Here is a 25,189-nt window from a genome sequence, read left to right on the forward strand (position 1 = left end):
TTCACCCTCTGGATTTTAATGAGAGCTGTATCTTGTACCATCTTGTGCAATGGGACTGGGGAATGTTCACAGTGCAGAAGATCCAGCAACACTCCCTCTTCCCACAGATGCCTGCACTGGCCTCCTCTCAGAGGGAGGTCTGTTAGTCTTCATCCTCCACAAAAATGCAAGGCCACCTGTGGCAGCCACACACGTGGTTCCACCTCCCTGTCGCAGCCTCCTTGCCAGCTTGCTCTTGTCCTTCCACGGTGACAACACTGGCTGCATAGCCCCAGGACAGTGACCTGCTTCATCTGACTGCACTTCCCCAGAAAACTGTAGTATCTATCAGGGATGCAGAGCCTCGTGCCACTCCAAGGAGAGCTCCTCTTTGCTCCAACAGCTCACCTCCTTGCTTATGTGACTGACAGCTGCTACTTTACCTGAGAAGAGATCTGACTCACTGAGGCTGTGAGAGCACACAGGACTAGGACTGAGCAGGAGACGTACCCTTTCATTGTAGATAATGGTTCCCTCCTCACAGGTTGCTTTGTGGGTGCAGAGGTGCTGCTGGATACACCAGTTGCATCCCCAGAGACTGCTCACACACTTCTGGCACCTGGAGGAAGGACAGAAAAGCAGCTGCTAAGACAGGACAACCCAGAAAGGGACAGCCACCCTCCCTAAAACTACAGAAGAGAAAAAGCAGGTGCTCACGGTGCCGATTTCCACAGCAGGGCCACTGCAGCACAGTCATAGAAAGAGAAGTCCACAGAAGCAATGAAGATGTCATGGAAACGCACTATAAGCTTTATGGTGACATGATCTGAAAATGAAAATAAAAATTTCTTAGAAATGGAGCCCCTACAAGTTTGCCATACTGTTAGGAGACACAGCATGCTTTAGGATAGACACTGAGGCAGGTTCCCTTCCATGCTTTAAGCACCTCAATCACTGGATTATCCTACGGACACTAAAAACAGGTTGGACAAGTTCATCAGGAGTAGTTTGTGACAGCTCTTGCCAGCCCATGGGAAAGAAGCCTAGTCTGAAGATCTGTCCACCTTTATCTCTGTAATTCCACTGCCATCTCTGTATTACAGGAAGAAGTAACACTGAGGCTCAAAGCTGATTGCCTTCTTTTGTCATCCAAAGGAAAATGAAACCTTAGAACTGATGCGCCCTTCACATGCTGCCTTTACCTTGAGAGCTTTGTTCTATGACCAGACTAAGAAGTGTCAGGGAAGAGGTTTATAAGATTTGTAATCTCATTTGCAACAACTGAAGGCTTATCTGCTTTAAAATCCAGGTCTCACATCAAGTACAACCCTCAGGATAGCCCTGTTCTCTTTGGGAACAGACTGTCACTGTTTTCTGTAGACCAAATAGCTGCAAAGATGGTCAAATCTTACTGCAGCTGATAGCATCAGCTGGAAGGAGATTTTTTGCATAAGACAGTACTAAATCAGCTTATTAATCTTGTCCCAGACAAATGCCTTCAACCTTAGAGGTGGTCACTAGTTCTTCAAATAATGGGACCATACTGCATTCTCTGCTCAAGCCCAGCAGCTGCTGTTTCTCTAGGGCAGTTTGCAATAAAAGTAAGTAACAAGAACCTTGTGCACTGTTCTTCTCAGAATGAGATTTCAGAGCTCCTCTTGCAAGCAATCTCTAGTCACAGCAAAACAATCAACATGTGAAGAACCAGTCAGATCTAAGCTGAGTTCCTGACAGGATGGCAAGGGAAGCAGTATGCCAACAAAACAGTGATGGGGGGTGTATTGAAACCCAGGATGTGCAGAAAATAAGGGATATCCTATGCAGCTGGAGGCTGGAGTCCCTGCAATACTGCCAACTCCTATCACTGTCATAGAGGTGATTGCATTTGGCAGTGGTGGAAGGGCTAACACCTCCCAGGATTTCAGGGTTATGACACCATATTTATAAATACTCCTTTCTCCAGAAAGGCCATTATTTCCCATGACTGCCAATAATGCTGTTTGACAGTACAGAAGATGAGGTCGAGCACTTGCAGATTGAGAGCAAGTTTGTGCTACTAACTTGGAGCTCAACAGCTACACATGATGGATGAGCTGGTATGCAACCTTTAAAATAAAGCTGGAAAACAGCAAATATTTTAGTGAACTGGGCACAGTGTTATAAGTAGGAATAGGAAAGTGTTGGTATCTGAGGCCCTAATGAGATCTCATTTAGAAAACAATGTATGAATCTGGTTACCAGCTTCAAATTCATCTTAGCACAGTACAGAAGCCACACAGAGAAGGAATAACAATACAGTGAAGGAGAGAGGAAGTCTGAACCAAGAGAACATGAAGAAGAAGCTGGCACAGTTAAACAGCAAAGCTCTGTGCTAGGAATGCCTGGCCATAGTTCACTGAGTGGGAGAAGCACTGCGGAAGCAAAAGGACAACACAAATAGATCAAACAGACAGAAACCATCCACCAGCAAGCTTGTGGTACACAACAGGAGCCACTTGATAAGTCTCAGACACAATATGAAAGCAATGTAGGAAAGGTATCTTGCAATAAAAGCAAGGCTGACTTACAAAGGAGTTGATAAGAATATCTGAAGCCTAGAATAATGAGAACTAGACTGTGGCTTTATCTACACTGATTTTTCACAACTGTGCTTACATTCAGGCCCATACAACTAAACAAGAGAAGCAAATCTTGCCCACTCTGCTTGCAGTGGCAGTGCATGAAGCCCTCTTCCCTCTGCCTGACCACCCTGAATGGAGACCTGGTGGGTTTGCTCCAGACTAAAGCAGTGTGAAAGCCAGGTATTAAAATATTGCAAATAATATTGAAAATGAAGGAGTTTGAATGAGTGTGTTAGCTGATTTCTGGTGTCATGTTATGTCCATGGAGATTGCTTCATACCTATTAGCCAGCTGCATACTTGCACAGAAAAATCTGTTCAGCCATTTAGGTGAATGGTGTGGAATGTGCCCTAATGGACACCTGTCTTTTACTTCAGATGAACAAGTTCTTTGAAGAGATCAGCTCATCAGAGCTCACACTGACAGGCTGGGTAAAATCCAATGCAAAGAAAACAAATTGAGAACTTTCCAGGTTCTTTAGAGTGGCCAATCAGCAATACTCAGGCAGCTATTGTTCACAGGCTGACTGTGTATTTTCTGAGGTTATGCCGCACTGCAGATTTATTTGTATCTTTAAAGACCATGGGTCTCTTGCTTTCCTTACGTGTACTTCCTTCTCCCACTACATGGATTTTGAGAAGGTTGCATTGTGTTTGGTTTTAATAATAAAGCAATATTTATGAGAGTTTTCTCCCCAGATTTAGGAAAAAGCTGCCAAACCAGCCACCTCTCTAGACTGCATTTCAGATCACATTCAGATTTGCATACACCCCTTCAAACAGGATCTCCTTTCCAACTATCAGAATTTGGCATTGGAATTTGGCAATGGCCCAAAATAGCACAGGAAGTGTGTGACACAAGTAGAAAGCAAACAGATATTATGAGGAATGAAATGAACACCTGCTGACAGTCCACATACATTCATGGCTGTTAATCCTGGCAATACGATGGCCTACAACGTACTTTCTCCCAACAATGTTATCAATGCTCCATTTAAAGCATTTCACTAACCTGTTCCTGTTGGCAAAGCTGGTGCTTGGCTGGGATCTGGAGAAGGGCACATGATTCCTGACTCTGTCAGAACTGCTGGGCTTTCGTAATCTTCGAAATAACACGAGTAAAATTCTTCCTCACGCAGAGAAGGTAAGTCCGAGATGGCCAAGAATATCTGTCAGTTCAATAATATCAGTAAATAATTTGTCTTCATTTAATGTAATTTTTTGGTTCTGTTTTTTCAAGAATCCCATAAAGTAGTTATCTACAAAAATGCTCATTTTCCTATAATGTCTCCTAGGACTGACTGTTCCATTCATCATCTCTTGCCATTCTTGAATTGAACTTGGCATCCCTCCAGCAACTGATAACTTCCCCCATTGCTCAAGCCTCTAGCAAAAGACAGGTTCTTGCCACCTCCTGACACAATGACAGACTTCAAATCACTCCAGCACCTTCTTAGCTTTTCTGCCAGCTATCACATGCCAGACAGGAGCTGTAATTTTGGGCCACTCCTTTCAGGCTTTCCTGACAGCAAGTGACAGAAACACTGAAAGCACAGACACAGGCACCTTACAGATACTAAAACAAGGAGGATACCCATCCAAGCAGGAATTGCACACTCCAGAATTTAGCAGGCAAGGACATTTAGTTTCAGAGAAAACAACGAAACAACCAAACAACTGAATTAACAGCTCAGCTGTACCAGGAGATAAGTCCCTCATGTGAGGCAGACAATGTGCCTGAAGGTTCAGTGTTTCAGCACCCCAGTAAAAGCAAAAGAAAGACTCGTAACTCTTCAGTTTGCAGAGGACTTTCTATAAGCCTGAGCACCATCAGAGGATCACCCCCACTCACATTTCTCTTTTCCTCTCTGCTGATATTAGCTGGAGTTAGTGACTGGACAGACAGACACTGCTGCGTAGAGTTAAAGCTCCAGAGCCACTGCTCACTCAACCGGGACCGCAAGCACTCGGAGCGACGGCTGCACCTGCAGGGAAACAGCAAGAAGCCCTGTGAGAGACCTGAGCAGCAGTTTGTGTTTGGCTTCCAAGCAGACCCTGGCTGTCTCAAGCCTTGCTAGAGTCTGGGAGGAGCTGCTGCACAAGCCACTGAAGTCCCAGCCTCCCACCACCTTCAATAACAGGATGAACTGTTGTGAAATTATAGATGGTAAGCACTTCTTGGGCTTCAGGGGTCATGAACTAATTCCTGTGACTTTCTACAGGGAAGCAGAGCCAGCAGGCAGACACAGACACTGGAATAAACCACGTCTCATTAAGCAACATCAGTAGGGGAACAAGTAGCGAAAGAGTGCTAAATAAGACACCAGAAGAAGAGACAAGATAGTTTCTCAAAACTTGCAATGTGGTAGTTTGAGCTGAAGTCAGACTAAAACCAGGCTGAATCTAATGAACAGGTGAATTGTGAGTGGTGCCAAAGACCCAAAAAGCCATGGAAAGATGTCCCTGTGTGCAACTACTATTGCTGCTGGCAGTGTTTTAGGGAAGCAGAGAGAGGAATGCTAAGTTAGAGCAAATATCCCATAAAGGAACTAAAAATGAACAAAATCTAGACACAGATATAAGGAAGAGAGTAAGCAGAGACAATCCCTAGGCACTCTCCCTCCAATATCCTTACAGGTGAAGAGGGATCTATCTTACCTTCCCTGAAGGACACACCAGCCACAGTAGGGATCTTTCAGTGCCAGACAGGATTCACAGTCCAAGTATAGGGAACATTCCATTATGGGAACCTTTACTACCTGTCAGAGAAAGAAATGAAAAGTGGAAAAACATAGCACACAGCTCCCAGGTCATTGGCTAACTAGCAAGTCCCATCATCCTCATGTTCATCAAAACAATTTTTGATCCTCAGTTTATCCTCCCTTAAAGACCAACAAAATGGGAACAAGTTTCCAGAGCCCATTTGAATGGCCATCTCACATATTGGTGAAGAGCATCTAAACATCAAGCTGTAGAGGAGCACTGAGGAAAGCAAACTGTATTGCTATTCATTGGTTATTCTGCAACACATTTTGCAAGCAGGAAATTGTATTTAGTCATAAAACTGCATTTTAACAAAGTGAATTATAGAATAGCCAACTGAGCATCATCCACTCTTTTGCTTTTCTGGACTCTGTCACGTGAGATCATCTCTCCTGACACACAGGTGACTGAAGCTGGAGACAGCAGCTACAGCTGAGGCCTCTGACTCCATCTGCACTACTGCCCAGCTCTACCTGGCAGAACTATCACTTTGACTGAAAGTAGACCTTGAAGCTTTGATCAGTGTGGAATAAAAACTTTCTGCCATCTCAGGGTAAATTTTACTTGCAAAATTCTTCTGCTTCAACTTACCATCCTTGCTGATTTCAGCCTCCTGCCCTCTTTAATCTGCTACTACACTTCAGCTACTACTGTCAGCTACTTTGAAATACCAACTTCTAATCCCAGACCTATTACTTTTGCTAAGTACATGATGTAATTTGCATATTTTAATTGACAGAACAACTACTGTTAAGGATATATTTCAGATTTCCCTAATCTTCTTCCACTCACAGATTTCAACTCCTGCTTTGAAGTGTTACAAATTTTACAAGTATCTCAAAGTGCACTGGGGGAGTAAAGGGAAGCAGTGGTTCTCATTTTTTGTTTGTTCTTTCCTTCAGAGTTACTCAAGGACTGCTTTTCCTTTCCTAGGAGGATCCTTTTTTTTCCAGTTCAAGGAGCTGATACGAGTGGTGGTAAAAATCCTCTCAAATAAAGTATCCATAGCTGGATTTCCTACTCAGCAGACACCAATATCCCAAAAGCCTGAGGCATTGCAATGCCTCTTCTCCAACTGCCTCTAGGCACAAATAGAATTACAGAAAGCAGGGGTAAAGAGAAAGGTTCTTCACATGGGTCCTTCCACAGCCTGATTTCATCTGCAAGACTGTTATTATATCCCTGGTCAGAGAACACCTCTGCTATCTGAAGATATTTTCCACACATTTCTGCTTTTTCTAGGTTACAGAAGAACAGCTTGATCTTTTAACTGATTAAAACCAGAAGTGCTACACTTTAATGACACAAAATCTCTCTTTGCTCTTTTTAAACTCCTGCAAAACCAAGATGAGTCACATGTGAACGCAGAGGCTTTCTTCTGCTCAAATGGAGATGCAAACTGTAGTCCAAACAGCTCCTGCTCAACACAGCAGAATCCAGGAACTGGTGGTCCCTTGTATTCATGCCAGCAGAGCAGCTTTTTACAGCCTGCAGTTCACATTCCTCCATCACTGCTGATACAGCCTGACAGACTTCAGAAAATGCACACACAAACAAGCCACAGATCAGGCTAACAAGGCTTTCTCCATGCTTCCTCCAGCTTTTGGGAAAGGTCAGTCCCCATTCCTGTAAGAAGACTGGCAGGCAGCTGCTGCCCAGCACAGGCTTAGCCAGGTGCAGTTTCCCTGCCTCCCCTGCTCCTGTCAGCAGTTTGTCTGGACAGCTAGTGTTTTCAGCTCCTCTGTGGGAAGGATTATATTGCTCTTACCATTGACTGGGTCATGACAAAGAGGTGCTCCTGCAATGGGTCGAACAGCAGGTCTCCACTCACCATGCTGTTCACCTGGATAGATACTGAAGTGTAGGTGTGTGCCTCTCCCTGGGCTCCCAAGTACACCTGCAAGAGAGCCACAGTCATGAGCAGGCAAAGCACCACCACAGGAGCTGGGGGCACATGTTCTACAGCAGAAACGAACTGGAACTGCTGCTCTGTGCAAGGGTTTTAACCTCCCACCAGAACCTCTGTGCAGTGACTTCAGCCACATGAAGCACATGCCCAGAAATACCTGTGCAAACCATGTAGGATGCACCAGCCCTGCTGCTGGCTCACTGCAGATGTAACCAAAGGCAATGCAACCACGTTTGGGGTATTGACATTTTCCATGGGCAGTACAGGGTGAGAAGAGACCATCTGACAGTAACCATCTTTAGTAGGAGCCCAGCTTTCCAAGGAAAATTACAAACTGCCCTTTTCCCCTTCTACCTGAGCATTCCTGGCTAGTTTTATCCTTTTTGCTGCATGCAGATCATACCTTGTGCAGCCTTCCTCTGCTGTCCCCCAGAAAAGCAATGGTGTGGCCATCTTCCACATTCACTGCCACAGCTGTCAGACGGGCCTCAGTTTTCTCCAGGAGAGGGGCTGCTTCCAAGGGTACCCAGCTGGCCATAGGGCTGGGAGTGTGGTCAGAGCCACAGGGGTAGGCATACAGGGTGTCCTTTTTGGAGGAGTGAAGAGAACAGGGAAATCAGTACCAAAAAATGGGTACAAGTAGCATTGGCACATTTAACTCTTCCCACCATCCTCCTTCTACCCAAATTCTCCAGCAGTGAATTCAGCTTTAACCCCTCTAAGCTTTTTTACTGAGGACAAAACCACCCATACTTTAATAATTAGTTTAGGTATGTTGGCTGTCTGCACTCTCACAGAATCCTGCAGACATTTCAGCCAGTTCATTCAGCATCAGTAATGAAATGCATTGAAACTCCCTCAAGTTCTCCAAAAAACATTGCTGTTACACACTGCCATGATACTGCTTTGGGGAAGATTGTATTTTTCTGAACAAAGGAAAAAGAAGAGAATTTATGTTTCCAGTGCAAAGCCACCTTGTGACAAGTTCCATCTCAAGCAATTTGCATGGTTTTGCTGTAACACCTACAAGTTAAATTCTAAGACTGAAGTAGAATCCCAGTGCATCAGGACACACATAAATACAGGATGGGACACAACCTGCTCCAAAGAGCTTACTAACTGCACTTGGGAATCAGAGAGCACATACAAGAGTCATCGTTGCACACAGCTTCAATCATTCAGAGTCTTGTCAGAGTTCTGAACATTAACTCCACTGCTCTGTGCAGAAACAGTCATTCTTCTGTTCCAGTTAATTCCCTCCCAGTGCCACCAAACCTTCACTTACTGCATTCTAAAGAGGGACAATGAAAGCTGCAAACTTATTTACTATTTGTTGTGTGCAGAGAAAAGATATCCCATTATGATTCATCTTTTTCCTAAGTAACAAACTCAGTCTTGTCTAGGATAGTTCCTCTGTCGCTTTATATCTTTGTTGGTGCCTTGTTCCATGTCCATTTCAATTTTACAGTATCCTTTTGGAGACTGAATGCATGATTGTTCCCCCAACAATTAGTATCTAAAACACCATTTTTTAATTGATCAGTGTCTTGTCTTCAAACAATGTGGCTTGTGTAAATTCAAGATTTTCATCACGAAATCCCTTATGGATAATGTTTTCACTCTCCTCTCCAGCCCCTTACTAATTACTCTGACAAAGCTGAGCGTGGAGCAGCACATTAACCGTGCAGTCCATACTGACTCCAGCTCCCTCTCTTGCCTCAGGCAATGTGGTTCAATTTAGACTCCTTGTGAGCAGAGTTACATATTCCTTCTGTCTGTTGTCTGTGGCTTTGCATTTGGCAGCTCAGGCTGCACGGTACCAACCGGCACCAGGCAATGGAGCTGCCCCCGTCAGAGATCCATGATAACAGCACATCGTGGCATTCCTGAGGCGTCTGCTTATCTCCACTCACTGATCCCGTGGAAAACCTGGCCCTTCTCCCCTCTCCTCCCATTTCTACCTTTTTTTTTTTCTTCCTTTTTTTTTGGTGGTTTGTGTTGTGGTTGTTGGCTTTGTTTTTTAAATATTTGACTACTTCCTGGAGAAATCAGAAGCAATCGGCAGCTTTTGGTAAGGTCTATGGAAATCCCACATGAAAATATATTTAACCTGCTCAGCTCTGTTCCCTTCTCAAATGCATTGTTATCTTAGCAGGGAAGCAAGGCTTGACACAGCAGTGCTATTAACAAACCATGCCAGTTAGACTAGCACTGCCTTCAGTCCAGGGCCTTATTGTTTTCCTTTCAAATACTAATTCAGTGATTTTTCTGCACACTTGGTATAAGGTTCTGACAAAGTCTGAGGAGGTTATAGCTTTTAATGATTGCTAGTTTTTACCATCCTCTAAACTATCATTCATTTTTAGTGGTATACATTTTTCTTACTACCTGCCATTTGATTTTTAAGCTTCTTCCAATCAAGTTCTTGCAACTTAAAGATTCCTATTTCTCCAGCTATCCAATTCCTGTAAGATTTACTAGGAAGCAAGCCACTGCCAAAATTCCATGCTCCAAAGCATTAAGTGCTTATTTTGAATGGGATTCTAAATATCTTTTGCAACCTTTGTACAAATTCTGGAGCCTAATGGCCTCACTACTGGCTGATTTTTCAAAGACTGCTTAAAAAATGTCCACATACAAGTCAGAAATATTTATAAGCCAGTTGTGCTCAGCACTGCTGTTGCCTTTATGTGATGCCAAGGGCAAGTCACCTGACACACAACATTTATCTACCATAAACCAACGTGACCTGTGCAAGCTCTCCCAGCATCGGCACAGCCCAGCCGTGGCCTCACAGGGGTTGTGTGTATAAAGTACTTATATAAATTTACATGGAAGCTGTTTGAATTGCTTGCAATGAATAACATCTTGGCAACGTTGCAGAAAATGCACTTGAGGAATCATCCAGTGTCTTAATGAAATGCAGCAGCTGCTGCTGTGAATTCTGCTGTCTGTATCCTATCTGCACAGGTAGGAAACAACAATAGGGCAAGCTATATCTAGGCATGAAGAGGACTAAAAACAAAAGGACAAGATACATGCCTTGAAAACTACACCCACAGAAGACATGCAGCCTTCCCAAGCCTTGTAGAAACATTTCACACTTCCAATTTATCAAGTCACTAAACAGCATCCACACAGCCTCCTGCATCTTGTAACCAATGAATCTCCAGCAAACTGAACAAATGTGCTGGGTCTGAGTTTCTTACGAAAACAAACTGAGGGGTTTTTTCCCCCAGTTCAAGAGATTGTATTGAACTGTAAAACTCAATTTTAGTCTCCCTTTTTAGGCTGAAACCCAGAGGCAGGACTAACTAAGGAAAAGGGCATACCTTACGCACTAATAGGTTTGGAGGCAGAAAAATGTGAAATTAATTAGCATTATCCAGCACAAGCTGCCACCATTGAAAACAAGTTAAAACTGTTCCTGCATAAAATGTCCATTGACAGCCGCTGCCACGCAGCCCTGAGTGGAGCAGGCTGGAGCTGGCACAGACCTTTACATGCTGTTAGATACAATTTGAGAGACAACCGCTACCGTGCGCTGAATGGTGAAGGATCAGGTTTGTTAGGACATTTACATATCTTTGGATACACTTGTTAATAGGACATCACACTCTGGTCAGCCCACTCAAGCCAAACCATCCATCTGGGACCCTGGGATCATGCACCAGGAATCACAGACAGACTGCCTTTTCCTCCCACCCTGTGCATCCCCTTCTCCATTGGATCAAACGGTATAAGGGTACTCTACATCATTTTGAATGAAAGATTCATCTGCTCATATCTGTTCAACATTTAACTCCCTTAAGCTTCCCTAAAAATCACTTGTAATAAGTCATTCCTTTCAAAGGACTCACAGGACATGCTTAGGAAATACAGTGAAAGCGGGACAACAAGCTGGGCAGTCTCTTTTTTCCCAACTCTTACATACTCTTCCTACCCTCACACTCATCCTGCTCCAAGTCTGCTCTTTACTCTTCCCTTGTCCCACAAGTACGCTTCAACTACTGAAAGGAAAACCATAATTTTAAGACTGGTTTTGAACCACACACCCAACCCCAGAAACTTCTAAAGCTCTGTGGTAACACTTTGCTCTTTGCAGCAACAGGCTGGGAAGAGGCAATTCTCTGGACAGCCTGTTCTGTAGAGGGAAGACAGAAGATAACACACTGCTCTGCTAAGGACCTGAAATACCCTTGGTGCAAACAGGCTGCTCATAGCCACAGAGCCTCATGCTAGGACACTGCATCCAGGAGAGCACTGTTGCCCTGTGTTTGAATCACTGTCCCTGATTTTGCAGCCAGTGTGGCTGCCAGATGGTGAGAATTCAGGGTCAAAGCCACTTTAGGTCACATTTTCATCCTGCAACACCCCATCATGCTTTTGTCACTGAACTTAGAGGATTATCACCTCTTACAGCTCTGGAGAAAAAGAGCCAGCTCAGGAGAAGGTCCTTCTTGTGCCCAAAGTCTGCAGGGCTCAAGCAGTCTATAGGAAACTGGGATTTTCACAGAATCACAGAATTATTAAGGTTGGAAGGGACCTCTGGAGACCATCTAGTCCAACCCCTCTGCCAAAGCAGGGTGACTTAAAATCTGTTACACAGGTGCGCATCCAGGAGGGTTTTGAACATCTCTTTGTTGACACTTGGTTTGCGAATGTTCCTTTTTCCTGAGTGCCCTTGCAGGAAGCTGTTGTGAGGTGCACTTCACCATAAGCAACAGGAACCCAGCACACCCTTTAAATTCCCTTCCCAACACACAGGAGCACATACACATGCTCCTCTCCTTCCCTGCAGTGCAGACCAGGAGATGATACAGATAAAGAATGACTTGAACAGCAGCTTCAGTGCTCTTGCCTGGTATTGCCACAAGACAGGCCTCAGGGCCAGGTCACACCAGATGCTCTTCCCACTGTCACATACAGATCCTCTCCCTCTGCAAGGAATCCTGCCCATGTGGGGCACAACAGACTGAGCCCAAAGGCTTTTAACCCACATTTCAACATCCATCTGTGTAAGCAAGATAACTTCAGGAACACAGAGCAACAGAAGAACACGCAGCAGACTGCTCGAAAGTACAAAGCCACTTACCGCTGGCAGCTGGACACAGTTGGAACTGACATCATATTCAATATATGCCACTTCTGTCCCTTCTTCTGACTTCCCATCTCTCATGTAGCAAACATCCCTAGTCCAGTTGGTCAGGCGATCCACCTCCTCCATTGTGTAGACACAGAGCGCGGACTCCTCGCTCAGTTTCCCAGAGGAAGCCTGCCAGGCAGAGAAAGCTGCAAACAGCACTTCCCCCTCGGTGTCCAGCTGCCCCTGGGCCAGCTCCTTTCCCGGCCGGGTGACATAGGCTGCTTGCAGGAGGCTGTATGTATTGGCTTTGCTCTGGCAGAGCAGAGGTAACTCCACGTACGAGTAATAGTGGGAATCATCCAGGCAGATGCGCGAGATGTAGGTCTTGTACTCACGCGACTGGGATTTGAGGTCCCGCCGGTAGAAGAGGAAATAGACACTGGAGTGGTAAGTGAAGGATTTAATGAAATGGTGGTTGTACTCTGACAGCCGGCCCACAGCCAGTTTTGCTGTTTCTTCATAGGAGAAAATGGAGTGAGAGTCTGTTGCTTGAACATCCCCTCCGTGGGCCCTGAGATTCCGGGTCGTGATGGGAGGAATTCCTCCTCCCACTCCTCGGCTAGTGTACCCTCGTCCCACAAACAGCAAGGGCACCTCATCCTTCGAGTAGGCGATGAGTCCCACAGTGGTGATGTTGGGATCGTTGGCAGCCACGTACTGAGTGTCACCAGGGCTCTCCGGCCGGAAGAGGACGTGGTCGATGGACTCCAGGCTCCTCTTCTCACAGATCCCCTGGTGGACGCTGCCACACACGATGAGCTCCTTCTGCACAGTGTTCACCAGCAGCAGCTTGTTGTGATTGTCAGTGTGGTGTGCCTGAGGGCACTCCAGCTTTGAGACCGGCGGGAGGCAATCCTTACTGTCCAGAACTGGCCCAGTCTGAACCATGTTCTCCAACAGCAGGTCAGATGACAGCTGAAAGAGAAAGTTGGTGGCCCCCAAGTAAATGGTCCCAGATTCCAAGTCCATGGACAGGTGGAGGAATTTTGTAGCATTGTGTGAGAATGTGACATACTGCAGTCCCCGTGGAATTGATGCTCCCAAGAAACAGAGAACAGGAAGGAGGAATGTTCCCAGAGGCATGGTAAACACTCTGCAAGAGAGGAAAGGCTGTTATAAATCCTTGGAGCCAGAAGTAAAGATTTATACTCAAAATCCTTCAATAGCACCTACAGCAAGAGGCCTTCAGGAGAATCAGAGATTTAATTCAGTCAGCTCCACATCAAGATGACAGGCACAGCATCCTTAGGAGAAGCTGCAGTAGTGCAAGTAAATGCAACACTGAAGCTGATCACTACTCTTGTAACATCAGAAAAAATCCACATTTAACTTGACTCCTGCACAGCTGAGCTATCATGCTGTATTGGAAGTTCTCCAGGACAGGACCTAATTTCCATAGGAGCCAGCATGTTGCATATGGTGTTAATGAGCAACACCACAGTAAAACAAACCACTGTCTAAGACAAACACAACCTGCAGGACCATTGTTTAAATGAACTGCAGATTCAATTTGGAGCAAACTTATAAGCCCTTCACTCTGTATTTGATCTAGATATCATAATTAAACCTCCTCTTTGTTAGCACTTATGGCTATCAACAGCCTTTTGTGGGTCTAAAGCTGTTCCACTCATGCTTCAAAAGAAACATTCCCATGCCATCTCTGCCACTAAGCATCAACCACCCAAGCAGAAACTGGGTGCCAGGATTAAGGCTATGGAATATCAGTCACATCAGCTCCTAGCCTCCCCTCTGGGGCTATCAGTCTGCCCCCAGTCCTGCCAAGCCAGACCCTGTGGGACCCCATCTTCTTGGGAAGTTACACAGCACATCAGATGAGGGGGAGATCACCTTTACCTGTTCACCTGTTACTGCACTCTCTGGGGTAGAAGTCTCTTACTGGTGCTCATTTCTCCACAGCACTTCTCCCAGTACTGTGAAAGGTGATTTAAACATGCCTGTTTTGTGGACAATGCTCCTTTCCTTCCCAAGTCTCAAAGTGCAAGCAAGTCCACGTATGGTGGATGTTGGACAGATCCAGGGAACCACCAGACCTGTTCAGCTCCTCTCCAGAGAATATTTAGACCAACTCCTTTTGAAACCTACTGTGATCCACTCAAGCCATGCCATGGATGGCAACAACTGCTCTGGACAAGATGGGGAACCCCATAGCCTGGTGGAAATGTGGTAATAAGTACCTGCAACATTTAGATTAACGCTTTCCTCATGGAGAAAGGGAAACAGCTGCAAGTACTCAATAATTTACTATGAGTACCACCTCATTTAAATTGAGAAGTAGGTGGTGATGCAGCTGTGAATCTATTTCCTTCCACCCTTCCCTCCCTCTTGCAGACAGGGTATCAAAGCTGCACAGAGCTACACAGCTGCCAAGCTGGGTCAGAGGCTCCGTGGAGCTGATGAGTACAGTATCTCCTCCAGAACTGCCCTGTAATCTGCTGTGCTCATTTTGGCAAGTCAGCTCCTCAGGGGTGATATTAATTTTGTAGTTAAAAGTTAAGAAATCAATCATCACTTCCCTCCTAGGGCATCAGCCCCCGTGGGTCTTCCTGGTAAGCTCAAAGTGCTTTTAGGTCAGAAGTGCTTAAAGCATAGAGGTAGAAAAAGATCTGCAGCATTTAAAGAGTAAACTACTCCAGCATTTACTTCAGGACTTAACCAATTTAGGCCACAAACTTCTCAACCCATAAACTGTGTCTTACACTCATTCTATGCAATGCCCAGCACACAATGTGCAGAAAACAGTAGCAATGCTGAGAACAATAGCTGTAAGACTCTAGATCCATCTTCTACTCCCCTTCTATTGCAAAAAAACCCCACAGAAGTCTGCTTTCCGGCTCCTTTGTCAGTAAAACTGGCATCTTTGCTCTACCTAAAGACCAGTTGAGAGGATTAGTTTACTTGTGAAATCCAGCGGATGGAAGGTATTATAAAAACAACACTTTATTAAATATAGGCTTTGTGAAGCTCTGGAAAAGTTCCACTTCACACGGTTCTTGTAGGTAAGTAGGCAGCACTGTCAGGATATGCCCAGGCACAGGAATGCTGGCTCTGGGCTGGCAGCTTTCCCCCAGAGCACACAGCCACTGATTCACACCGCACCAGCGCCGTGTTTAGGCTACGTGCACACTGGGGCTTTTGTTTGCCCTGATAATGGACACTTAGTGCTTTCTGCTTCAGAGCTATGAACACACTCTGCTTCACCCAGACTGGCAAACAGCCCTGAACTACCCTAGGAGTCTCTTTTTCCAGAGTGGTAAGTGAGTACATTGTGGCACCTGAGAGAAACCCTCATCGTTTTGGAGATGTTATGTGAGAAAACCCAGCAAGGAGATACACAGAGACTGAAGGAAGGAGATCTAATTTGACTCTATCCCCTCAGGTTTAGATCAGCAGAAAAGATCTTGCTCCAACTCCAACATGTCAGTTATTTTAAATGCTTTTTTCATCATTCCTATTGGAGAGAACTTAAGGAACCCCTTAACTACACAACTGTCTCTATACCTCTGCACTGCCATCATGCAGATGTCATGATGGCTTGTTGTGCAACTGTCTGGAGTCTCCTCAGTTTCAAAGCTGAAAATGCCTGCAAATAAAACAATAGGCTGATGGCCATCCAACAGCAGGAGCTTGACTATGTTGTGAACAGCAACAATGACATGGAGAAGAGAATCTTTGATCTGGAAGCAGCTGAGAATCACAAGACGTCATTATAACTACACCAGTCTGAGGAATCTGTAATCTTCTTTTGAGCTAATGCAACCTTCCTCTGCCAGCACTTACAAAGTAAAATCGGCATGTGTCTCCAGGATTTATGGATTCTGAAACAGTGGCTTTCTGGCTAGAGGTTATGCCTACAAGCTGCACAACTCTGCTCTGTGTCCCACAGAGCTCCACTGGCAACCGCCAGGGCAGAACTAACCAGCACTTCAACTCACATGACACTACTCCACCAACATGGATCTTGTTACAAGCTCATTGATCTGTATTTGAACCTATCCCAAATGCTTCACTGAAAGCACTTTACCTATTGGAGCAACTCTACTGGAAAATGGTTGGAAAATCAATTAGTCCTTCATTCCAGCAGACCATAATCAGATTTTGCTGTGGTCAAGGCTCTAACATATAGATACTCTTCTTTCAGTAACTAATATCCCCCTGGAAGTCACTTTGTGAAGAGCTAGTCCTTAAAAGTGATTCAGATAAGAAACTACTGTCTGGTCCTCATGACTGTGAGAACAGAGAAAACAAAACAGAATGGTAGTACAGCATGTTCTGCAGGCTGGTTCTAATCACAACACAATGAATAAACACTGAATATAGTGCTCTTTGTTGCTCTTTGCTATGGACCCATTAGCAAATGAACTTGTATTTATTGCTAGGTGAGCAAACATACATTAGAAATGAGCATGACTGTGTAGCTATCAGTAGCTAGAAGCATTTGCACCCTACATGAGAATAAAGAGGGGAAAAAAAGCCAGCAGTGTGTTTTGATTCCATTTTCCAAGTTGTTTCTCAAGCACAGGCATCACTGCCATTTTTATGCTTGCCTTTCAGTTAAGGCCATGACAACCTCTCCAGGAGGACAGGAAGGAGGAGGATAACCTACATTTAAATCTGATGGTTTCATGACAGGCTACACTACAGAGCTCTTTATGGATTTACTGAACCGTTCTGCTTCCTGTGCTCACTGCTAGTGTATAACACAGCTGTTGCAGACAGATTGCACTAAAAGTGTGTAGCCTTTAATTAATTCTGAGTGCAATTGCCAAGCTTTAAAGATTCATTTTAAACATTCCATTTTTTTGATGAATTCCCGTTAAATAGGAAAATGTTCCAGACAATACTCTGAACATTGCCTCTAACTCATTGTAAAATATTAATATCCAAATAATACTGCTGGGTTTCATTTATTTAATCTGGATCACAACAGAAGGGCTGGAGGATTAGTCAGTTCAGCCACAGAATATTTATATCACAGCCACGTAACAACAACCAGTAACATTAAAGCAATGGCACTATTGTGTTACTTAAAATTTGAAGTAAAACCATGTTTTCTGTAGCACTATTTTTACCTCCCTGACCTCACGTATCCCTCTGAGAAACTTTGCTTATTTAATAAAAAAACAAACCCAGAACTCATTTGGGCACATTTTAACAGCGTATCAACACATAGAGATTATTCCAATCCTCCCAGATTATTTCCCTAATACCACATTCTATCCTCCAAACATAGAGAGGTCAGTTAATGTTCCAACTTCTAGGCTGGATTTCATACTCGCCACCAAACCCAGCAAAATTAGCCTTGGAAAAAAAATAGGTCTCTGAAATCTGCACCTGCAATTTCCACCTTATCATTTGCAGAGACAACCCACAGCATGAGCACTAAAAGATTTAAACATTAAAAGCACCCTTCTTCCAGCTGCACGACAACCCTTGTGCTCCAGCACATTCAAATGGGCCAGCAGCAGGAAGAGGACCACTGCTATGTTTTCTGCACAAAAGCCCTGAATTATAGCCCCCTTCTAGGCTTCATATGCTCAACAGAGACTTGCTGTTTTCTGCTGTGAAAGATGGCATTCCCATTAAATAAATAAATCTCCTTTGAGTCCTTTTTACTACTACCAGGCCAGTTCCCTGCTCTGTTGTTTAAGAAGACTTGCACTTTGGCAGAGATGAACACGAACCTCTGTTTTCCAAGTAAAACTGACCCCGAGGAGAATCCTAAATTCAAGCAATCCTGTCAGAGCAGGACTGGCACAGACAAGAGAGCTCTGTTATACCAGATGTGAACAACACCAAAGCTGAGGTCAAAATAACTTATAAAAAAACCCCAAACCCTTAAAGACAGTATAAAATATGAAATGACAAGGTGCAGAAATTCTGCACTACAGAATTAACAGCATTCTTAGATAAATACTTGGGAAAATTATGTTTTCTAAACCCTTGATAGTTATTGCTGAACATTACAAGGTACCTTTCTGGATGGTGGTTGAAGTTTTACTGAAAGACTGTTTCACAAAATATTGTCAACTATGTGATACTTCAATAATGCTCATGCATTGCTTTTTGGAAAAACTGTAGAAAGTGCTTTTACATCTCTGGGGCTACTTAAACACTAATTTCAGCCATACTGGAATTAACTGATGGTAATGAACAGGTATTTCCTCCAAATAGTTCTAGCACAACCAAACTTTATTCTTGCACTGATGAAAATGTGTTATAAACACTAAGCTTTCAGTACAACTAGCTAATGAAGTGTTAATGATTAATACAATGTTAAATACTGAAATTTTTACAAACCAAGATCAACTACACAAACATTTACAAGGAATATAAAGTAACCACAAGATGCTTACTGTTGAAGAAGCTTTCTTCATATATCCTCTATCATTGCAAATCAAGGGTTCACTTTTTCACTTTACCTCTCTCTCAAACACTAACTCAATGTGAACTCAAGACTGTGTTGCATGTGCATTTTTAAAAGGGAAAGTCAAGCCAGCTGTTAGTTTCACAGCATCTTAACACAACCAAAAGATAACGTTCTGCCAGTGTTACACATTTGAAGATTAAAGTCCTTTAGGATCTGCTCCAACTTTTTGTGTAATCAAACCACAGAACACCACTAAACATCCCTTCTAGCATGAGCTCCTGACTCCTCATGATACCAGGATTTTTTCTTAGGGCTCCTAAATTATAGAAACTACCATCTTAATCCAGCAAGGTGATGCCTGAGGGTTCTCTACCCCAAGTAAAATGCCTTCTCATATTGTCTAACTTTGCTTGTCACAAAATCTTCCAACTCAAAGAAGCTTCTAGTCACTTTTTGCATGAACAGTTTGGAAACTAATCCTCCTTCTTAATCCTCCTTGGGCAAGAAGATAAAGACAGCTATTCTAAGTCTGACAGAGGTCCACCTACAGAGAAACCCTAGCTGCAGCAGCAGACAATAATAGATGCCTAAGAAGTAGAGGAAGGGCAGACAAGCATACTGCAATCCTTCCCTTACACATCCTGCCAGCTTTGAGCTTTCCCAAATCACAGATTGCAGCCACGTGTAATCCTTTGGATGGATACATTAAGTGGTCTGAGCTTCTTCGGTCAGAAATACTTAATTTTCCTAGTAGCTCTCTGATCTCATCCCAATTTGTCAACACTCTACTTTTTTAGCTACCTGACCTGAATAAGCATTTCTTTTGACAGGACCTGACCTGGACAGGCCACTCCTTTGGCTGACACTGCACTCAAATGCTATTTTACCCAGTTTGAACCCACCAGTTCCCCACTTACCCACAAGAACCCCTTGATCTTCTAGCTGCCACAGTTACATTTGCATCAGTGACTTAAATATTCTTTCAATTAAGGAAAAAAAAAAAAAAAAAAAAAAAAACACCTAGTTAGGAAAAAGTTAAGCAGTATCTTAAGAGTATATCCAAAGAGCCTAGACAGGTTTACAGCTGTAATAAAACCCTGCTAGGAAAGCAGGGCTCACTGAAGTTAGCCATCCAATTGGCTCTGCTGAGCAAATTCTCTGTTTCTATGATAATCTACAGAAATCTAAGCCCATCACTCTACATAAAAACAAATTTGCTTGCATGAGTTCAAGAAGCCAATTGTTGCTCAATATATAGATGAATATGTGGAGCACAGAGAAACCTCTTCAGCACCCGGGAAATCCCAAGTGCAGATTCCCCATTTCTGTTTAACTGAGATCCAAGAGACTATTTTTAAGCTAGTTAACATTAACTAAACTGATTTTAAAAGAACTGTCAGCTAAGACTTTGAAAAAAAAAGTTAAGCTATTGTAGAATTAAAGTCACAGTCCCTATCATGGATTTAATAAGTAGTTAAAAGACAGGTGTTTTCCTGTCAGATGTGGGTTATCAGTGAGATCTGCCAAGAACTTATTCTGCAATCTGCATTGTTCAGTATGTTCATACAAGATCTGAGAAGAAGAATATGTCTATAAGTGGCAAATTTTATTATTACAAAAATACTAATCACAATCAAATTCAGAGAAGACTGTAAAAAGAGAACTCATGCACTTCAAAGTAACTACACAATATCTTAGAATGTCAATAAATACCAAAACCAACAAAAATATTCTAAGTACATAAACACAACAGGATCAAAACTAGCTGTTATTACTCAGAAAAACTTTGAAAACTTCATAGGTCAGTTCAGTATTGAATAACAAGCAAAAAGGCAAATACAGCCTGTGGGGTAATTAGGAAAGAAAACACGTATCCCCATTATGCTGTCAAATGCTGAAGGCAGTTCTGATTCCCACATCTGAAAAAGGAGACAATAACAAAAGGGACAACAAAGATGACCAAAAGCATGGAGCAGCTCCCATATAAGGAGTGATTGAGCAGAGCAGGACTTTGGACACACAAAGAAACAACCATGGGGAAGATAAGGAAAAGTCAAGAGGTCTGAAACATGGCAGTGTCAAGATGAAAAACATGGGGCTATCAATGGAGTTACACTACCATATTTTACAATGCAGAAACAAGAGAGCACTCACCAAAGTTACAGACAACTTTCCTAAGTCAGCTCAGGGACATTGTTACTGGATGCAGAGTATTTCAAATGACATTTAAAATGCATAATTAAGTTGTAGAGCTCACTGCTGTAGGATGTCATGGAGACCAGAAACATAAACAAGTGAGAAGAGGGATTATATAAATTAATGGAGAATAGATATAGTTAAGATCAGATGATGAGATACAACTCCTCATGCCAAGCAGGGCCCTAAACTGATGATGGTCATAAGCTGGGAGGTAAATGGAGGGGGGGAGAATGAAAAAAAAAACCAAACCCACCACATTATACATGCCCTGTTTCTTACAATCCTCATTAAGCATCTGCTTCTGGATCTTGTCAAAGGCAGGACACTGAGCTACACAGAGCTTTGCAATTTGCCCCAGGATGATATTCTAGTTAAACTTCTATTTTATGGTACATTTATAGACTTTATTTATTTTTAAATATTAAGAATGTACTCCAGCCTTGCCTAATCACATATTTAGAAGGCTGGAAGCCTAACTTCCATGGCTGTTTCTGAAGGCAGTACCTCTCATGTTAACATTCATATTCCATCTAACTGAATCCTGACAGTGCAACACAAAAGTTATTGCACACCATGGGAAAGCAAACCCAGGGCCAGAGCCACAGAGCACAGAAGGGGCAGATCCAAGTTAAGTGCACCCACAGTCCCTCTTTCAGGAACAGCTCTTCCCTGTCTGCCAGCATTTGATGGAAACTCCTCACTCAGAGGGAACACAGCGGATCCGTGTGTGCTGTCGGAACAGCCAAGCCTTGGGCAGCGCCCAGCAGAACCACGATTGCTAAAAGTAGGTCAGGACCATCCGTTCTAACCAGGAAGAAAGGAAAGCTGGAGCACACCAGACTGTTTGGCCAGGTATTACAGAAAACCTTCATCTGGGATTTCATCACTACTTCAAACAGATGTGATTCATATTTTACCAGCCTCCACCTCAAACAAGGCACACCTTCCCAACCACACTGCCCTCCCTGTCATTAGGGGTACCTCTCCCAGCCTCCGCCAGGATCCTCCTGTTCTCAGCTTTGGCTCCACCAGCTACAAAAGCCAGAATCCTGCTCTGCCATGGCTGTTTTGTTCTAATTTCTATAAAGCACAAATGCCCAGCTGCTTCATCCAGAAACAGCCAGGACAGCACATGATCTCAGTGTAATCACTTCTGCCTTAGAGTCTGTTTTCCTTGGCAGGATGCCCTGCAGAAAGGAGGGAGAAGATCTCTGCAACCAGCACGTGCTTCCCAGAGGACAGGACTGTGACCCCTAACCAAGCTCTCACAGAGGCAAAGGCCACACCTCCAAGGCAAGTTCTTTTGCATCCAGCCTGGCCTTGGAGTAACTCAGCAAGAGAGGAGAGAAGCTTCAAACATCCTATGAAACTCTTGTGAAATAGCACCAGTCCTACACTTTCACTCCAGGAGGAAACCCCCTGGTCTCGATGCCAGCATCAGCCCTGCAGGTTTGCACAGTGGAAGGGACAACAGAGGCTGACTACAGAAGGAGTTCATGCCAGCAGTGGTACAGACCACAGGCAGACACACAAGGACCACATCCTGAGCTCCACCATCCAGTTGTCAAGAGCAAATGAGAAATGTTAAGCACTGTAGCCTGTCTTGAATAAATAATTTTGCTTTGCAGACATGGAGCAGTGCAGGGTGCTCTGTTCTGTTAAAGAAATTTTCTTGACACCCTTAAGTCTCAGATTTAGTACCACAATAGATCTATAAAGAATTAATGTGCCCTGGGTGGACAGGAAGAATTCTTCTTGTTGTTTTCCTTAATTTCAAATAAAACTCACTTTTCTGCCCTCCCCTAATCTTCTGGAGAACCATACATCCTGACAGCAATTCGACAGTCTTCCCCTCTCCCTCCAAGTGTCAGCAGTTCTGGCTGTAGCCATGAATACAGGCAGTAACATGCAAATACATTTAATGCAATGCAGCCACATGAGTAGTACCTATCCCCTCCCACCCAGAAGAGACAGCAGAATAAACAGAACTCCAAATCACTACCACAATCTGCTTGTGGTTTGCCTTCAAACCAAGATGAGGTATATTCTACCTTGTATTACTCAAGTTATGTTAAAGCATTATCAGAAATGACGCTTTGATCAATTATCTGCCATGAATTAGTGCCTCTGCCTGGAAGGTTCTCAGTCATCAGCTGTGAACTACTAGGCTCAATAGTCTGGCAATTAGGTTACACAGGTCTGTTAGATAATGATCCAAACTGAGGTGACCAGACATTTTCTTCCACCAAGGCTTTCATAAAGCCAGTAACAGATAACAACACACCATTCTGTTCAAAAAGCCTGGGGACCTTCCCAAGCTTGGGAAGCTTCACACCTACATAACACATCTAAGAAAGAGCAGCACTCACCACACTAGTGCAGAAGCCTGAACAGGTTGGGTGCAGACCTAAGAGCCAGGATCAACTTCATCCCAGTCTCAACAGCTCTGAACAAAGACTGTCCCATGCAGGCTGGATATTCAGTGCCTTCAGATGGAGTCCAGCACGGAATGGTGGCCCAGGAACCATCCATGAAGGGCACTCAAGGTGCACATGGTTGAGGAGTCACAGGCTGGCAGCAGCCATGCAGCCTTATTCTTCTCCTGCACAATCACAGCCCTCCAGGCCAGACACTGCCCACACTTGGAAGTTCTTGTTTCAAGGATAAAATTCAGAGCACCAGACTGCATCTAGAGAGGGGTGAGAGAACTATTGCTGGGCACAGGCCATCAGACAATGCTCTCCCTTCATACCACAGTGGGTCCACAGCCTGGAGGAGTGAAAATAAGCAACGGTAAAATTAAGTGGCAAAGGAAGAAGAAGCTGGGACCCTGTAAAATTTGGTACTTGGAGGAATAAACCGCATGGAGAAAGAGTTCTCCAGTTATTTTGTTAACATGCAGGCATCTAGTCATGTCTTATCCAGAACAAGGAATTGTATAACAAGAAAAAATTCCCAGTAAGAAATTTTGTACCTTCAAGTGGCTTTACAAATACAAATTTCTGTTCACTCAGATTAAGGAGATCCTAACTTTTTCTGGCAAAATATTTGAACTCCTGGTTCAGGGCTGAGACAACTTCTTTGGTGCTGTCCTAGAGGCACAAAGGTTTAGAACCAGCCTACCTGCTCATGAGAGCCATGAATTTTAAAGACTTTTTGGTTGAGACTGTTCTTCATCTGGTTTGCTACCCTCCCACCTGCACAGTCTGACAGTCACTGGCTGAGCAGGACTGACTGGCTCATCCTTCCCCCTTTCAGAGAAGCCCAGACCTTCACCCTAGGGCTGCAGAGATGCACTAAACAGGTCTGCTGTGCCAATCTGAAATGCAAACTGCTATGAGCAGGAATTTCAGCCAGTATAACTGGCTGACTGTTGGTATTTCAAGACCATGCTGCCTGCCAGGGTCACCCCTGGGCAAAAAAGTGCCCAGGAGACAGGAAAACCAGATTTACAGTAGTTTGTTAGGAACAACACTGAATTCTACAGCTGAGTGGCTGCTCCTCTGCTAGAAGGGACAGCTAGACAGAACACAGAGACTGGTAAGGAAACAAGGGAGAAGTATGCACATCTGTGCTAGAAGGATAAACCATAGCCTGTGGTCATCACAGTTGTTTGCAGACCGTCCCAGTTCCAGGCAGCCCTCCTCTGTCATTTAAGCTGTGTACTCCACAGACATGGCAGGGACTGTGCCTTCCTCTGGGAAAGGAAACAGTTTACTCTGCTATGCATAGATAACTAATCAAAACCCCACCAAAGTGTGGCTCAGACAGCACTTTTCAGACTTATACATGGACCAAACTGAGCAATCAGCCACCCAATGTCAACCCAGGAGTCCATGGTGGGGCTGACATAAATTTAGCCTCATAAAAAAGTTTTAGTTTAAATCTTCTCAGGGCTTAGTGGGAAATACACTAGTTAAAATCATGGATCAGCTAGGAATAGAAAAGATCCTACTGGCTAATGATGGGTTCAAACTTAAACTAATCTGGACAGACTATATGGAGAATGGCAGACAGATCCAGCACACACAGGAGCAAACTGAGGGTCACTGCTTAAGCCAAGCTACTGATGAAAACAATAAATGAGAAACTGAGAACAAACCAGGAAAGATACTCTGTAAATGGGGTAACAACTGAGCACATTGCTGCTCTGTAATGATGAGACTTAGTGTTTGGGATAGAAAC

At 43.9% G+C, this 25,189-nt stretch overlaps 1 protein-coding gene across 1 annotated transcript in view; it reads right to left on the reverse strand.

Annotated features, from left to right (window-relative positions):
* Positions 1–25,189, reverse strand: part of PLXNB1 (plexin B1) — a 55,303-nt gene that overhangs the window by 25,457 nt on the left and 4,657 nt on the right. Inside the window, exons 2-9 of the mRNA XM_041426021.1 lie at positions 12,367–13,510; positions 7,675–7,857; positions 7,131–7,259; positions 5,258–5,358; positions 4,452–4,584; positions 3,612–3,768; positions 697–805; positions 490–598 (exon numbers count right to left, since the gene is read on the reverse strand). Of these exons, the coding sequence (XP_041281955.1) occupies positions 490–598; positions 697–805; positions 3,612–3,768; positions 4,452–4,584; positions 5,258–5,358; positions 7,131–7,259; positions 7,675–7,857; positions 12,367–13,500 (2,055 nt within the window). The 5' untranslated portion in view covers positions 13,501–13,510. The remainder of the gene's footprint in view (positions 1–489; positions 599–696; positions 806–3,611; positions 3,769–4,451; positions 4,585–5,257; positions 5,359–7,130; positions 7,260–7,674; positions 7,858–12,366; positions 13,511–25,189) is intronic.

The sequence above is a fragment of the Onychostruthus taczanowskii genome, unplaced genomic scaffold (assembly GCF_017590055.1).
Source record: "Onychostruthus taczanowskii isolate IOZ18803 unplaced genomic scaffold, ASM1759005v1 scaffold9, whole genome shotgun sequence".
Classification (NCBI taxonomy): Eukaryota; Metazoa; Chordata; class Aves; order Passeriformes; family Passeridae; genus Onychostruthus; species Onychostruthus taczanowskii.